Source organism: Schistocerca cancellata, chromosome 9 (assembly GCF_023864275.1).
Source record: "Schistocerca cancellata isolate TAMUIC-IGC-003103 chromosome 9, iqSchCanc2.1, whole genome shotgun sequence".
Classification (NCBI taxonomy): Eukaryota; Metazoa; Arthropoda; class Insecta; order Orthoptera; family Acrididae; genus Schistocerca; species Schistocerca cancellata.
The window spans coordinates 249,005,738-249,022,677 of record NC_064634.1 but is presented as its reverse complement, the minus strand read 5'-3'; the positions used below and the strand labels follow the sequence as shown (position 1 = coordinate 249,022,677).

At 37.5% G+C, this 16,940-nt stretch overlaps 1 protein-coding gene across 1 annotated transcript in view; it reads left to right on the top strand.

Moving 5' to 3' along the window:
• Positions 1–16,940, top strand: part of LOC126100187 (putative fatty acyl-CoA reductase CG5065) — a 149,248-nt gene that overhangs the window by 87,515 nt on the left and 44,793 nt on the right. Inside the window, exon 6 of the mRNA XM_049910746.1 lies at positions 16,236–16,478. Within this exon, the coding sequence (XP_049766703.1) occupies positions 16,236–16,478 (243 nt within the window). The remainder of the gene's footprint in view (positions 1–16,235; positions 16,479–16,940) is intronic.

Here is a 16,940-nt window from a genome sequence, read left to right as displayed (position 1 = left end):
TCTTTTGCTTTCCTAATTTCTTGCACACCACTTGGAGGGTTTCTTGCATCCACATTGTAAGTTGATACACTTATACCTTGTAATTGTACTAAACAGTTCTTGTTTCTCACAGTAATATTACCAGAATATTAGCTGTTCTTTCAAACATTAGTTCAAATGGAATGTATCCCGTACTATTTTGTGGAATCATGTTGAACACAACTGTTTGAATGGTACCCATAGATCTCAGTTACTATGCTCCTTACTTATAAAATGTCATATGTACTCCACTAGTGTCATACGCATTCTCTCTAATGGTCTGTTATTTTGTGGGTGGAATGCTGTTGTTTATACCTCCTTGATTCACAGCATTTTGCATACTTCTGTGAGTACTTTGCTAATAAAATTCAATCCCTCCTCATTTTATAGTACTAACAGAATTCTCAGCTGCAATATAGCCTCTTCCACAATTTTTTGTTACTGTCTCATTATCTTGGTGCTCTGTTGGAGTCACTACAGTAAACTTACTCAAGGTAGGAAGCAAGGAATATTGCGATCATTAGAGATGGAACACAATGCAGATTAAGAAAGGATGAGGAAGGAAATAAGCTGTGCTCTTTATAAAGGAACCATCTTGGCATTTGCCTGGAGCAGTTTAGGAAAAACACTCAAAACCTAAACCATGATGGCCAGAAAGGGATTTGAATGGCGATCCTGAATGTGAGCCCAGTGTGCTAATCACCATGCAACCTTACTTGGTCCTTAATTGAAATGTTAGTATGTATCTATTTCTTGTCTCTGTTACACTTAATGGACCAACTATACCCATACTGCATTTCTCAAAGATTGTTTCACCCACAACTTTAATCATTAATGGTATTTTCATTTTGCCCTGTGTGAACTTATTCCTGTGTCATGCGTCACACATTCAAAAGTACTCCTTAACATCTCTCTTCAATCCATTCCATGTTTTAGTCATATTTATGTGGTCTAATGATCTGTGAATCCCTTGATATCCTTTTAATGGATAATCATGCATTTCTATCATATTTTGTATTTCCCCTCTGCATTAATTTCTTCATTATCTTCCTCCATTTTGTCTTATTGGGTTACGAGTCTTACATGTAGTTGTGTTTCACTGGAATGTGTTTTGTTTAATGCATTTAATTTTCCCACCCTATGCACCACATAGCACAAGTATACTTCATGCTTCAACCTCCTCTTCAACAATTGTGAAAAATGGTCCTATAACTCTGAACATCCATGCCAGCAGTTTCTGATTGGTCACTATAATGAAATTCTTCCATATGTGTATTGCCTGATCTGATTTGTAGCCCGCACTATTGCTAAGTACTATAACTTGGTTGCAGAATAATAATTCTCTGTTTTATTGAGTGACCTTGAGGTATATGCCACTGGCAAATCTTAACCATTGTTTGCTTGTGACAGTACCACTCCTACTGTTTTTCCACTGGCATCAGTGATTGCTATAGACAGTTTCTCAAAATTGAGATAATTCAGTGTTGGTAGAATTAACCAATTTTTCTCTTAACTCTTTGAAAGCTGCATGCTACTTGTGTGCTCACTTGTATGGTATTTCTGCCTTTAGTAAATTGTGTGGTGTATTGTCAATCTGGCTAAATTTGGGAATGAACTATCAATAACATCCTGTGAATGCAAGATACCCTCTCTTTTGTTGTCCTGCAGACTGGAAAGTTCATCACTTTTTCCACATTCCTTTTATCAGGCTCTTCCCCCTTCTTTGTTATTTTTTACTCCAAAATATCACTCTGATCCTAGGAAATTCACACTCATATGGCTGGATCTTCTGTGAGTGCTTCATCAGGCTATCAAAAACTATGCTCTTTTAGTGTGCTTCCATAGCAAATAATATTATTCAAATATACTAGAAACTTTTTTCATTGTAATGCTGACAAAGCAGCATCCATTAACTTCTGGAAAGTGCTTGGTGAATTTTTTAGTTCTGTGGGCATTCTCATGTATTCTAAGTAAAGGAAGTTCACCCGGTTTTTCATTTTCCAAATATGTGGCTGTATCCAATAGCTAAATATATTTCTCTTCTCCCCACTGGTCCAATATTTCACTGACATTAGGGATGAGGAAAGCCTCTCCAACCAAAATGTCATTCATCTTCTAGTACTCTGTCATGAATCTATATTTTATTTGCCTGCTGGCATCCCCTTTCTAGGGCACAAACCTTGGTCTTTGACTTCCAACAGTGTCTTCCAAAATTTTTTCTACCCATTCTCATAAAACATTCTTCTGTGCTTTATGAATTCTGTAGGGACATTTATGACATTCCATGTATGCTTTTGTAATACTTGAAGTGCATGCATCATTGTTTCAGTGTGTGACAATTTGTCACCCATTAGGTAAAACATATCACAATATTGACTACAGAGCATATCTAACTCATACTTTTCCTCTCCTTTTAAATGTCTTGTACATCCATCTTCCCTTACATGAACTGTGCAATTCCTAAATGTTTCCATTTGGTTTAGTCCTGCCTGGGTTATCCTATCAGGCAGTACTCTCACTAACTCTTCTGCCTTGTTGATGATTATGGGTTTAAAAAGACTAAACATCTATGGTCAGCAGTATCCTATTCACATCATTCCCTGGGAAGGAATCTGTGTACCCCCATCAATCTGTGTCTCAAGTAAATTTCAAACAATGGAAAATGCAGGATGGAATGTAACAATATTATGAGAAGGAAAGTTGCTACTCACCACATGCAACTCAGCATCTCCACTATGTGGTGAGTAGCAACTCTCCTTCTCATAATATTGCCTCAAGTAAATTTCATGTGTAATTATAAGAATGTTTTCACAAATGTTTACTTTGCATATAGCCAAGGTGGGATGAGGGTACCAGCCCAGGACAAACCAGAGGGAAGTGGGAAACTGCCTAAAAACCAGATCCTGACTGGCTGTCTCACCAACCCTCATTGTTAATCCATGAGATGGATTAGATTTATGTCAGCCCCACCTCCCTGTGTTCTAGAAGTAGCACGTTGATGTTTGGTTCTGCCATTACTTTTACTGAATATGTCACACTTGAACTCATTTGTATGTAGCAGGTTTATTATACATTTTTCTTGTTTTACGTATAGCATTAACTCTGGTACATAAATGTCTTTCATTACCTCCTGCTTCCATATCAAACAAGGAAATACTCTCCTGTTTCACAATCAGAATTTGTTCTTTCCTCCATCTTATTGTAATATCCAATCTTGTTTTGATAACTCATCCTTTTACAATATGCCTACATTAGTTACCTCATGACTTGTATTAGTTTCAAACCTCAATCTCTGTTTGTCCATACCAAGCAGATTATTTGTTCCCCATTTGTGACATCCACTCATTTTCTTCTTGAACAGTTTGTGTGGGATTCACCTCATACTTTTACAGGTTTTTGTTTGTGACACCTGATTATGAGTTCTTGGAAAACCACCGGCCGAAGTGGCCGTGCGGTTAAAGGCGCTGCAGTCTGGAACCGCAAGACCGCTACGGTTGCAGGTTCGAATCCTGCCTCGGGCATGGATGTTTGTGATGTCCTTAGGTTAGTTAGGTTTAACTAGTTCTAAGTTCTAGGGGACTAATGACCTCAGCAGTTGAGTCCCATAGTGCGCAGAGCCATTTGAACCATTTGGAAAATCAATGGCTTTTTCTCATGTACTGTTCACAGGAAATTTTCTGACCTTGAGTTCTGAACTTTCTTTTATCATATCATTTTGCTTCTTCAAAAAATTCTCAACCTGTTTAAACGGAATGTCCTATCTTCTTCCTTTGACTTGGAATCAGTGTTCCACTGGTACCATTCCCACCATTAGCGAACACAGTTTTGTAGATCCCAATATGTCCATTGCAACTTGCATGACTCCTTTCAGTCTCCAAATATATTTGATAATGAATTTTTATTCAGAAGCTGCTCCTCCTGTAGAAGGTTTTGTGTGCTTGTCTATCAAGTAATAATTTTACATATTTCCTGACATCACAACGCTCAGCCATAATTATCTCTTTTCCACTGTGCAGTTTTGGACTCTAATCTTCCATTTTACTGTGGTGACATGTGATGGTGTTGTGTTCCACTTTCATCATTTCCCTTTGGGTTCACTAATCTCATCTCTCTACCCTTTGACCTGATACATCAATACTGATTCCATCTGTAACATTTAGGTGTCTTAGAATCTTGCATATTGTGACATCATTCATAGATAACTATCTTCATACATTTGGTACCTATATGTCCTGTTTTTCATAATGATAGCATCAATTCTGAAACCATTTGCCCTCACAAGTGTATCACTTCAATTCCCTGCTTTGCCTAAGGTCTACTTCTTTACAGGCTGCTGTAGGGAACTTATCCCTTTCTTTTATCAACAGTAATGAACTTTCTTCTTGTAATGTGGCTTCTACTGAATCACTCATCTTATTTCTTCTCCTTGACTCCTGACAATAGACTGCATCCTATCATTCATTAAACCTTATATGAAACATACCTGTCCTGTGGCATATACTAAGTCTAATGCACCTCTTAGTTGTGCTGCTTCAGTCACTCTCATTCCAAACAATTTTGATAGCTCATCAATATGATTACTCCATGAAGCTATTGATTCCCAAAATTCTGCCTGTCTCAGAGCATCTGGCAGTCATAAAAATCAATCATTATTTTATCTGGGTAGTTGTACTCCAGAATTTCCCACACTAGACCAAGTGTATTGGTGTTGTCAGATATTGTTCATTTTGTCCTTGCACTCCAGTTATTTTTAATCTTACTGTTAAAATACTAAAGCTTTATCTTCCTCCCACAATGACAGCTGCTTTCATATTTTTGTTGAATTCCCTCAGTTCTAGCTTATTTCCATTTAAAGACTTACTAATTAACACTAGTGTATTCCTAGCAAAGGTGCCCGTATGATAGTTTGTGGGGCAGGGGCACTAGACCTCGGGGTATGCACTATTTTTAATATTCTGGAAGACAAATGGTGACCTTTAGTCAGGCATTATAAAGTTCCAGTTCTGACCCTGTTAAAAATTTGCATAATACTGACTTTTAAATGATTTTCTTGAAAGAAAAACACCTGACTACACTACATTTTTTTCTTTCCCTGAGTGAGTGGGGGTGTGTAGCCCCCAGGTATAGGCGTCCTTAATTCCTAGCACTTATACCACATGGCTAATGGCAAGACTCATGGTACGTAGTCGAAACAGAACTTAGTAAATAAAACTGATATGACCTGCCTGCATTCTTCTTCATATTGTAGTCCAGTGACATTGTCTTAACTTGCACATCTTGTTACAAGTTCTGATGATTGTGGATGGTCTCATTTACTCTTCCTGTAATGTGGCTGGTTCAAACAGATTCTTTTGGGCTTTTGGGCATGCTTCCTTCTTATTTGTGTAACCTGTCTATTTTTGACAGATTCTGCTAGGCTTCCTTCTCCCTCTCCCTCTCCCTCTCCCTCTCCCTCTCCCTCTCCCTCTCCCTCTCCCTCTCCCTCTCCCTCTCCCTCTCCCTCTCCCTCTCCCTCTCCCTCTCCCTCTCCCTCTCCCTCTCCCTCTCCTTCTCCTTCTCCTTCTCCTTCTCCCTCTCCTTCTTACAGTATTTGTGTTGGAGAGGTTGAATGGATTTTCTTCCTACTCTCTACTCCCATGTTCCCTATAGTGATACATGATGTCAGAAATGTTGCTAAGAACAGCCCCACATCTGACATCAAAACTATTTTATCTTGCATCCCCATTAGTTGGACTTGAACAGAAATAAAGTGGTTAAAAGACACTCCTTTTGCAGTGTCAGTGAAATGAAAGGGAGAGGACTCCTTAATTGCTTAAGGACACTAATGGGATGGAGTGGACCAAAAGGCACAACACATCTGTTATAATAGTAGGAAGCTGACTTAATCAGTCATTGATAGAACCTGAATGAGATTTATTCCTTGAAATATTTTTCCTTGTCTGAAGAGGTGTCTTACAATTGGCTGACCTGATACCTAATTATGCTGTAAAGACAAAAGCAGTTCACCTTTGTTCTACTTCTACAAAATCTCTGCTGCTTGTCTTAGATATGAGAACCACTGATGTACACACACTGTTAGATCACCTGATGCTACTGTGCTGAATACTTATCCATTCAGATCACATGCCAATGGCAATGTGTTACTGGTTAGAGAACTATGAAGCTCCACAGTAATTGAGCAGAGTTCCAGGAAGATGTGTAAGGTGAATTTAGGCAATAAAGAGAAAGAGATACAAGTATAGAATAATATGAAAAAATAACACCTAGAGGATAAAAGCAATGAAATGAATTATGAAAGTCAAATATATGTTGGAGAATGTGCTCCCAGTTTTGTAGGCATCATTAAGAATGATTCAAACAACTACAATGGAATGGAGATCACAGTGAAATATATCTTCTTTTATGCAATATTGTGTCTTATGCACCTGGGTACTCAAAATTTTAATGTATGCTACTCGAGTATGTAAATAGCCAAACCAACTGCCTGTATAATTTTATTTCATAACATATTTCTCAGTGTGATCAATGGAACTGCTCACCAGGTACACTATTGATTATTTATTTATCCTTACTGTCACTCATGAAATATTTCTCAGAACACTACACCAGGCTCATTATTCTTGGTACATCATTACTATTAGTTTTTGGGATTCCATACCTCAGTTGGTAAAAATGGAACCCTTATAGGATAACTCTGCTGTCTGTTGGTTTGTCTGTCTGACTATTAAAAATCCCTTTTCTCAGGAATTGGTAGAATTATCAAGTTGAAATTTGTTATATAATAAGATCTATGCTTCCTTGGTGATGTAAAAAATTGAATCTTCTAAGTCAATCCAATCAAAAGATATGGTCATTTATCTCACATATTTTGATACTCTCAGACTCACTCATCATAATCTGCAGGATACTTTCCATTGACCTAGAATCATGAAATTCAGAAGAAGCAAGGTTATACAGTACAAACTTAGAAAATTGTTAATTTGTAATTATAAATGAAAAAATATTCTTTCATTGTTTGTTAACCAACTTCAACCTAAAACATTCTTGAAAGTCTTGGAATTCCTGGAACTGATATCAATGTCAATAACAGGCAAAAAGCATCAAGATTCTTGATTGCTTGGACAGACGAACTGTCTATATACGTACTCACACCTAACTGACTTTTTATTCTGCCAAACATAACAAATATACATTCTTGGTTATTCACTAACAAATTCTTATTCAAATTCTCGTTTTTCCCTACATTTCTTCCAACTACTTTCTTCTATCCTCTTAATAATTTCTTGGATTCTGTTAAATAATTGAAATAAAATTTGTATTTTATCTATTAAAAGGATGGCAAGGACTTTCTCCCTCTCCAGCTCATGTATTCCTCAAAGACCAAGATATAATTGTGATCCATAAAAACATTTACTTATTTACTGTGGTTCTTGTTGTTACATTTATTTCTTAGTTTACTTGCTGTTTGGATCATCTCCTGATTATCACTGTTCCAAATTTTCTGTCACTTCAGTCTACAGATTGTCCAAGAAGTACTGTTACTACTAGATCAAGACAGTGTATTAGATAATGAAGCACATACATATAAAAATTATCTAGTCAGCAGATATGAATGAGCACCATCATGCCTTACACAGAGTTATATGCATCTACATGCACTCCTTAACATCTGGTAGACCGTCTCATGAATTATGCTTCAGAAGACTTCCTCAACACTGTTGCACATTTTTTCATTAGTCATGTAGCAATGCTAAGCAACGCAGAACTTGATTGTTCTCCATAAAGAGCTGTCTGCCACAGTGAGCTCTTGGCTTTTTGGTGGCCAAGTCAATGAGGCTGGAGATTTTGCTGAATCAAACCCAGTCCTATGACATTCAAATTGTTAATCAAAGAAACTCATGCACGTGAATAGCAAAAAGTGTTGGAGCTTTGTACTGTTGTAACCACGCATGATCCATGATTCCCTTGTCTTCAAGTAGTTTGTTATATGTCCAAATAAATATTTCAATTCACATACTCTTAAAAAAATTCTCTGGAAAGGTCTTGTAATATCTTCACAGCCTATATTATATTATGAGGTGAGTTCTGTTCAAACCCTTGCATGTAAAGAGAATTTTCCTTAGATCTAAAAACTATGTTCTTTCTTGGTTAGCTATGGTATATTGCACATTCATCATAAAATAACACTATTAAACGAGACATGGAATTTGGAAATTGTGACAACGAAGCACAGCAGGCTGCAATTCATAGTTCGAAATCTTTCACTAAAACCTTTTTAAATGATTTAATGCATTGCTGGCTGCAGTTAAAGAAATTCACCTGCTCTTTTGTGAATGAATTTTGTTGGAGACTGTTTAGTTGAGTAACAGCAGCAGTTCTGGATTAGCCATGTAGCAAGAGTTAGCAAATGCTACTGGCCAGCACATTAATGGGCCCTGCACATTAGTGGGCCCTGCACCTGGGTACATGAATAGTATTCTACCCAATGTTCAATGGAAAGATGATGGTGTCAAAGTCTGTAATGAGAACTAATATTTTAGCTCATTGCTTTAAATGAGTGCTGGCCACACTATACACTGTGTGTCATAAGCTGAAAACATAGCAATGCTGTCCGAGCTAGTCATAGTAACCAGTCAGTTAGAAGAGGATACTATTGATTAACAATAAGAAAGTAAATGGATACCCTAATTACTTTTGTAAAATATTGAATCATAACACCTTCAGCCATCTAAATTACAAGTTGTTATTTTATTTGAGCAACCATTTTCAGAGCTACATTATGACATCTTCAGTCCCTGTGTAAAGTCAACAATGATAACAGCATGACAGTGTAAATGTTACATTTAGTGGTAATATGTAGTAACATATAACAATAACAAATTGTAGAGGGAGTAACATCAAAGTCAAAGGTAAATTAAGGAATAAAATGAGAGAACAGTTGCATACTTTATTTATACAACACCAAACTGTACGGGGAGTAACATGAAAGTTAAAGATAATATATATGACATATAATCATAAAAAAGAACCTACTAAATTGAGGTCAATATTGCATGTTACACATAGATTATAACAGTGTAATGCTAATGTCAATTCCTGTGAAACATCTGGGGCAAAACAATCACAGTCACATATCGATGTGTACACACTGTAGGTAAAATATTTATTTATATATTGTCATATGCTAATAAAACATAAAACAACTTACTATAGGTCAACCCCGTGATAATCATCTGTATCACAATGTTCTGTATACTCTTCTTTTGCTTCAGCATTTGTCCCACGTGCCAGCAGGGACCACAACATGTGTCCATTATCTCCATTTTGCTCTATCATGGGCTGCATCTGGGTGGATGTTCATGTATTTAATGTCTTTATGAACTGTATCAGCCCAGCATTGCTTAGATCATCCTTTGGGTCTATTGCCGATGACTTCAAGTGTGTAACCTGCCTTGGCAATAGAGTCATCACCAGCCTGTAAAACATGCCCAAACCATCGAAGACGACTCTCGCGTGTCTTGTCTTGGATCAGTGCAACACCAAACTGTTGCCTAATGCTGTCATTAGAAATGTGATCTAACGTAGTGAGGCCCATTGTCCACCTTAGCATCTTCATTTCCATTACACTTAGATGGCATTCTGTCTCAACTGTAGTTGGCCAGCACTCACAACCATACAAGGTGATTGGTCAGATGACAGTGCGATAGATTTTTGATTTTAAATTATCTTTCATACTGCAATTGCAAGTGACTCCGGTTGTTGTTCACCACTTCATCCAGCCTTCTTGAGTTCTGGTGTTGACCTCTTCAGTGAGTTAGCCATCAACTAATAAAACAAGAATATAAAGTTACAACAATGCAGTCTATTGATCAAAGATTCATAATGTGCAACATGTGTAGTAAAAATATTTTAATGAATAATGTAATATACTGTAACAAATTCCAACTAAGCAGGAAGTATTTAAATATATGGAAAAGGTCATAACCAACATTATCATGAAAGTGAGAAGTCTTCTGGTAGGCAGAGACTATGAAGTAAATCTAAAGTAGAGTACTGCATTACATATGCAGAAAATAAGAAAAGCATTCATTTCAATCAGAACAACCAAAGCCACATACCTCTATATGACACAGTCCTTAAGTAGGGTAAGACAAAGAAAAGTATGACGTATCACCAGAAAAATGATCAGAAAACATATCAGGGTATACTATGAAATGTGTAATACGTCAGTTGGTACCTTCTTGATAGTTGGTTAAATGAAAATATTCCTTAAATTATCTTTAACTTTGATGTTATTCACCATACAGTTTGGTGTTGTATGTTACCACATGTTACCACAGTACATAATACTTACATATCCCTTTTATTATGTATGTCACACAGTTATCGTTGTTATCATTACACAGGGATCTGTAGACTGCTTAATGCAGTGCTGAAACTGGTTGCTCAAATAAAATGACAACTGGAAATTTAGATGGCTGAAGGTGTTTTGATTCAACATTTTATACTCAACAGCAGAGACCCCACAACCATCTGTATAAAGTTATTTTTGTAAGTCTTTTATTACAATAATTCATTCCTTCTACACTGTATGTACTTTTCTTAAAGTACTTTTTATACAGGCTGTATAGAGTGAAGGTTGCTTTCTTGTTGGTGGACTATTGTTGTCTAACAAGTTGTAGTTTCATGGTTGCTGTGTGCCTTTCATGATGTTGCATCTTTGACAGTTGGATAAATGAATTGGATACAATACTACTGTTTAACAACAGTAGAAAATATTAATAGAGTCAGATATTTGCAATTCATATCACTATGTAACTATCAATTATTGGTGTTTGAACTGATAGTAAAACATTATAATTATAATTCATTTCCTTCTGAATACAGTAATAATGACTAATAATGACTATCACTTGGAATGAAATGCTGGAGCACTTGCAAGTGACTAGCATTTTGCTATAGTCATCTGATCAAAACCTTAACATGGTATACTTCCTTTATATTGGTACTTCCAAGCAATGGGATCCATATTTTGATATATTGAAGCAAAAACAAAAGTGTTGACTGGCTGTGAAGAATATAAACAACAGACTTAAAGATGAAACAAGCATAATATAAAGTAGGACAATTTCAGTGGCTCTTCTACACTTGATGAAACAGGAGAAATTTAAATGCCTAGATGACATTTTGAAATTCAGGCATTTATTGTCATAGCTGAGACTGTGCTGTCTCCATTAGCTAAATGCATGGAATCATACTATCATGTGCCTAGTGTATTTCGAATACTTTGGTTATTTAAATCTTTAAAAGCAGACGAAATCTTGAAAAGAACTCAATTATTATTGTTAGTGCTTAGCCAGATGATTTGGAAGAAAGCCTAGTTGATGAATTGATGCAGTTTGCTGAGATGTTCAAAGCAGATGTGGCTGTTGCTATTGACAGCAGAAAGCACAAGCCCCTGTAACTGCAGTTTTATATAGTTTTAATGGAAAATCCATCAGCATCATGCTTCCCAAATGTAGAAATAGTCTTAAGCATTAACTTGTCTTTAATGATCACCAATAGCAGTGGAGAATGTTCTGTTTCAAAATTAAATCATACTAAAAATGAATTAATACAGTAATATGAAAATGATAGATTGATACTCACTATATAGTGGAGCTACTGAGTCAAAGGCAGACATAACAAAAAGACTACTAAACAAGTAAGATTTCAGCCAAAAGGGCTTCTTCTGCATTAGATTACATACACATAAGGATGCATGCAAATGCAACTCACACACACATGACCACTGTCTTTCACTGCTGACACCAGACTACTTCTTTTCAAGTGCTGTTCTATTTTATATCCTAAACTTTGAGGCCTAAAGCAACCCAAGGGCCTGTTCTACAATTTGCTATGGACTCTGTGCTGACTTCATCTGTTGATGGAAAGCATTGTACGTTTGCTCTCATGTTGTGTTACATCCACTATGTGGTCTGTCATTGACACTACCTGAAACAAAAGTATTTTCGTCCCAATCAAGTAGGGGTGCTTCATAAGGTGGGGCTTTGTCAAAGAAATCTCTAAATGCTTTCTCATTACCTCTGTCATTTTTTCCTCTGTCTTTTGGACATTTGTACATGGCACAAGTGCATGTGCGTGCATGCAAGCATGCACATGCACACACTCACACACACACACACACACACACACACACAAACAAACACCCTAACTGTACGAGTTCAAGAGGGGTGCGGGAACTTTTCAGACACCATATGTGTATTTTCTTAATGACTGCTATTTAATCTAAGATTTACTCCCTTTATTTCAATGTGTCTCCAGGTAAATGCTTGTGTCTCCAATCACATGTATGTCTGTCTCATCAATTACCATTCTGTAATATTTATTTCTAACAGTCTCATTGCTCTATGCACTCATTTGTCTTTGACCTTAAAATATTCCAGCAGCTTTAGTTTTCTTCCTTTTTCTCCCTCCCTCTCTCTCTCTTTCTCTCTCTCTCCCTAACTCTCCCTCCCCCTCTCTCCCTCTCCCTCCCTCCCAGAAAAGAAATTCAAAAACTTTCACAGTGCATACTTATTTTGGATATGTCACTGAAAACTTCAATTCCTTTTGAGAAGTGGAGGGTTATTACTACTCCGAGTTGAATTGTGAGATTTTTCATTGATGCTGTATTCTGTATATAATACAGTTCACACATTGTCGCCTAGAAGAAGGTGTAATTAGATGAATGACGAACACTAACTTCAATTAATGTCATACTCTTGAAGATGTATTGCCCACCTGGCGAGTCGCCTGTTGGATCCTTAAGACTTGTCAATCAAAAAAGTGAATGATGGCCTGTCACAACTGTGAATGTCCTTCCATAAAAATACTGTCGAAATTTACACATGGCCCAGATCACAGCAAGTCATTCTTTTTCTGTAGTTGAGTAGTTTCTCTTGGCTTTTGTAGGTGTCCTAGAAGGATAGGCTATAACCTTCTCTTTTCCATCTGAAATTTGCACCAGAACAGCACCGATCACATGCCTGCTGGCATCTGTGTATATGTGCTCTCTCATCATACAGACTAAGTACAGGGTCAGTCATCAGAGCTTTTCACAGCACATCAAAAGAATCTTGTTTAGCTCCACCCCAGATAAATTTAGCATCAGCTTTTAACAACTCTTGGAATGGCCTGGCTTTGATACAAAAGTCTTTGATAAAATGGCATTAATAAGAACATAATCTGAGGAAGCTTCCCACATCTCTAATACTTTTAGGAATAGGAAAATCCGTTAGATTTCACCTTTTCTTGATCTGACCGCACACCTTTGTTTGACACAAGGTGTCCAAGTATTTTGATTTCCTTTCTGTCTTGTTGGAGACACTTAAGAATGGCCCTCAGTCCTTTTATATGTTCATCAAATGTCTCTGAGAACACTATAATGTCATCTAAATAACAGAGACACATCATCCACTTCAGGTGTCTTAGAAGATTATCCATCATCCGTTCAAAAGCTGCTGGTGCATTACACAAAGCAAACGGCATTACCTTAAACTCAAACAGCCCTCAGAGGTGATGAATGCAGTTTCCTCACGATCAGTCTCATCCACTTTGATTTACCAGTATCCCAAGTACATGTCCATGGTTGAGAAAAACTTTGCCCCCTTCAGACAATCTAGTGTATCGTCAATTCGTGGAAGAGGCTAAACGTCTTTTTTAGTTATCTTATTAAGCTTCCTGTAATCAACACAAAAGTGCCAACTGCCATCCTTCTTCCTGACAAGGACCACTGGTGCTGACCTTGGGCTCTTGGAAGGCTAAATGACATCATTCTTCATCATTTTCTCTACCTCATCGTCAATTATTCAACGTTCCATTGCTGACGTATGGTATGCTCTCTGGCTGTTGGTTGATGATCTCCAGTGATAATCCAGTGCTTCACCAACGATTTGTCTGATTTGCTCTCCACCTGTGGACTGAAGTATTCAGAGAACTCTTGAAGAATGGCAAGTAGCTTTTTCTGTTGTTCCTTAGTGAGATCTAGTGATAGTTGAGCTAGAAGATCTTGTCTCGTAGTGGTAGCACTAATTTCGCCCACAGACTCAGCATGGGAGGTTTCTATGATGCTCAGCAGTCCTTCAATTAACAGCTCAGCATTTGCTATGCACATGCATCTTGGAGGGATCTATGGTTCTTGGTGACAGTTAAGTATTCACAATTCACTGAATCCATTCTTAAACAAGATGACAGAAGCTGGGATGACCAAGTTATTCTTCAGTGGTATGCTTCTCTTACATTCCACTACAAGATCCATGGGTTGATGCATGGCATGACTTGTGACAGGTACCTTTTTAGCACTGACTGCAGGAATGATCACTTCATCCAGCACACATAGTTTCCACACACTCGGATGCGCATCTTCCTGTCCACAGTGTCTCATCTCGTCTAGCATAAACTTCGAGCGACCACAATCTATAATTGCCTGAGAAGCTTTCAAAAAGTTTCATCTGAGAATGATGTTATGACTACACTCTTGTAATATGATGACCCTGATTGGTGTGTTAGGGATCATCCTCTCCAGTGGCTAGCTTGTGGCAATGGTGACCTACGTCATCCTGTACCCACGTCTTCTTGTTCATCTTCGTTGTCCTGGAGTTGGCATTGACTAAGATCGGTCTACTGTCTTCTGGCACAGGTCTCATCAAATATCCACTGCCTTTCTCATCTGCAGTGGAAACATACTGGTTGGTTATCCTGGGTCCTCCAGACATCAGTCTTCCTTGGTGCACAAACAGGTTCCTTATGCATCATTGTAGGAATGTAATTATACGTGGGTCTCGACTTTTCCACCATTTTAAAGGGAAATGAAGGATGAGAGATTGGGTTCAATGTCTGTTCCACTTCCTCCCTTATGACCTCTTCAAATGTCTTGGTTTTTTGCTCACTGTGCAATCCAAGTACCTTCTGAACTTCCTCTCTCACTATCTGACAAAGAACACTTGTGAAATCAGTTCCTCCCACCATCACAGACATCGATACGACATTTGGAAGCCATTCAAACTTCTTGCATGTCATTCTTTTTTGATGCATTGAGTCACTGAATTGGCACCATTTTATGAAGTCGTCTGCTGTCGAAACCTCCTTCAGGAGTAGGGCTTGATACATGTCCTCAGCAACTTCCTTCATGAGATGTGCAACCCTATCTTCCTCCTTCATTCTAGGATCCACTATTTTACACATCTCCAAGATGTCTTGAATGTAGCATGGTGTAGCTTTTCCTAGACGCTGTGCCCTGCACTTTAATTTATCTTCAGCATTGCATTTCTGTCGTGCGGCACCGAAATACTTGCACAGTTCCACCTGAAATACTTCCGAGCTTGTGAACTTTTCCTCATTGTTCTCATACCATTGTTTGGCAGTGCCCTCTAAGTAAAGAAATACATTAGCCAAACACATGGTATCATCCCATTTGTTAAATTTGGCTATACGCTCATATATCTTCATCCACTTGTTTGGATCTTGGCCATCATCACCAGAGAACACAAATGGATGTCTCATGTGGTGGCACACAGTTGCTGTCATGATAATGTCCTCTTCTTCTTCTGTCTCCAATAGATTGTGATCTGTTAAATATGGCTCAAACTCGGGTTTCTCGCCACATAAATGGCGGCTCTGTCATCGCCTGATGGGAGCCACTGTGTTGTCAATAATGTGTGCTATCACAAGTTCTGATACCCGGCGCCTCGACCAGAATAATGTCACATAGATGAAGGTGTAATTAGATGAATGACAAACACTAATTTCATTTAATGAAGGTTTATTCAGCACTTGCACATACAAGAGTGCGGATCCAACTGCCTCTGACTAGAACACACGCAGTATTTAAACAGCTACAGAACATTCCAGTACACTGATTCTTGACATTTGTGGATACTTCTAGAATGTACTTAAACCAAATATAGATATTAAAAGTGTACAGTCCATGTGAGTTGTGAACTCATGACCCTCCATGCAAGAGTTTAGTATCATAACCACTACACCATGGTGCTACTCAGCTTTTTCTCCGACAATATTGTTTGTGTTTGATTTTATGCACTATAAGAATTTGTTGAACACAGAAAATATAAAAAATACAGAAAGTGTTCAGTATAAAATATAATCTTATTTGAACAATGTTTTCAGTAATCTGTTAATATAATATGCTATATAATGCTTAATATATTATTTTGCAGTTCACCAAAGGAAGTCAGTATATATCAGTGTTCAAGTCATAAACACCAAGCATTAACTTTGAAGGAGGTTGTGGATATAGGACAAAGTCTAATTTGGGATTATCCTCTGGGATACTGTCTATGGTATCCATCTGGAGTTATTACAGATAACTGGTTTATATATTTCATAGCAGCTATGATGTTCCATATAATACCTGCAGTATTCTTTGACCTGCTACTGAGGATAGCTGGGAAAAAACCAATGTAAGTTAATAGAGACATTAATAGTTTATTTGTGCCATTAACCACATTTTAAATGCTATAATTATTAGTGTATTATTACTATTAGACTGTGTTACTTAGTGTGTGACAAGCAGTGTCAACATTAGTAACACAAATCAGAACAGACTGGAAATTATAGAAGCTTTATGACTTTCATTGTTGTTCTTCCCTTCAGTCCAAAGACTGACCTGATGCAGTTCTCCACACAAATTTATATTGTGGAAACCTGCATGCTCTGACCCGCAGAATGCCAGATTTGTTTCTTCTGATGAAATCCTGTGAGCACCATTTTCAGCTGTTTGGTACTGCATTGATTCATGGACTGATTTATTTCCTTTTCCTTGTCTGATCTGAGCTTGTAATCTGTTTGCAATGCCACTGTCATGCAGAAGATGTTAAATCACAGTCTTCCTTTCATACTTACATATAAATTATCACCCACTA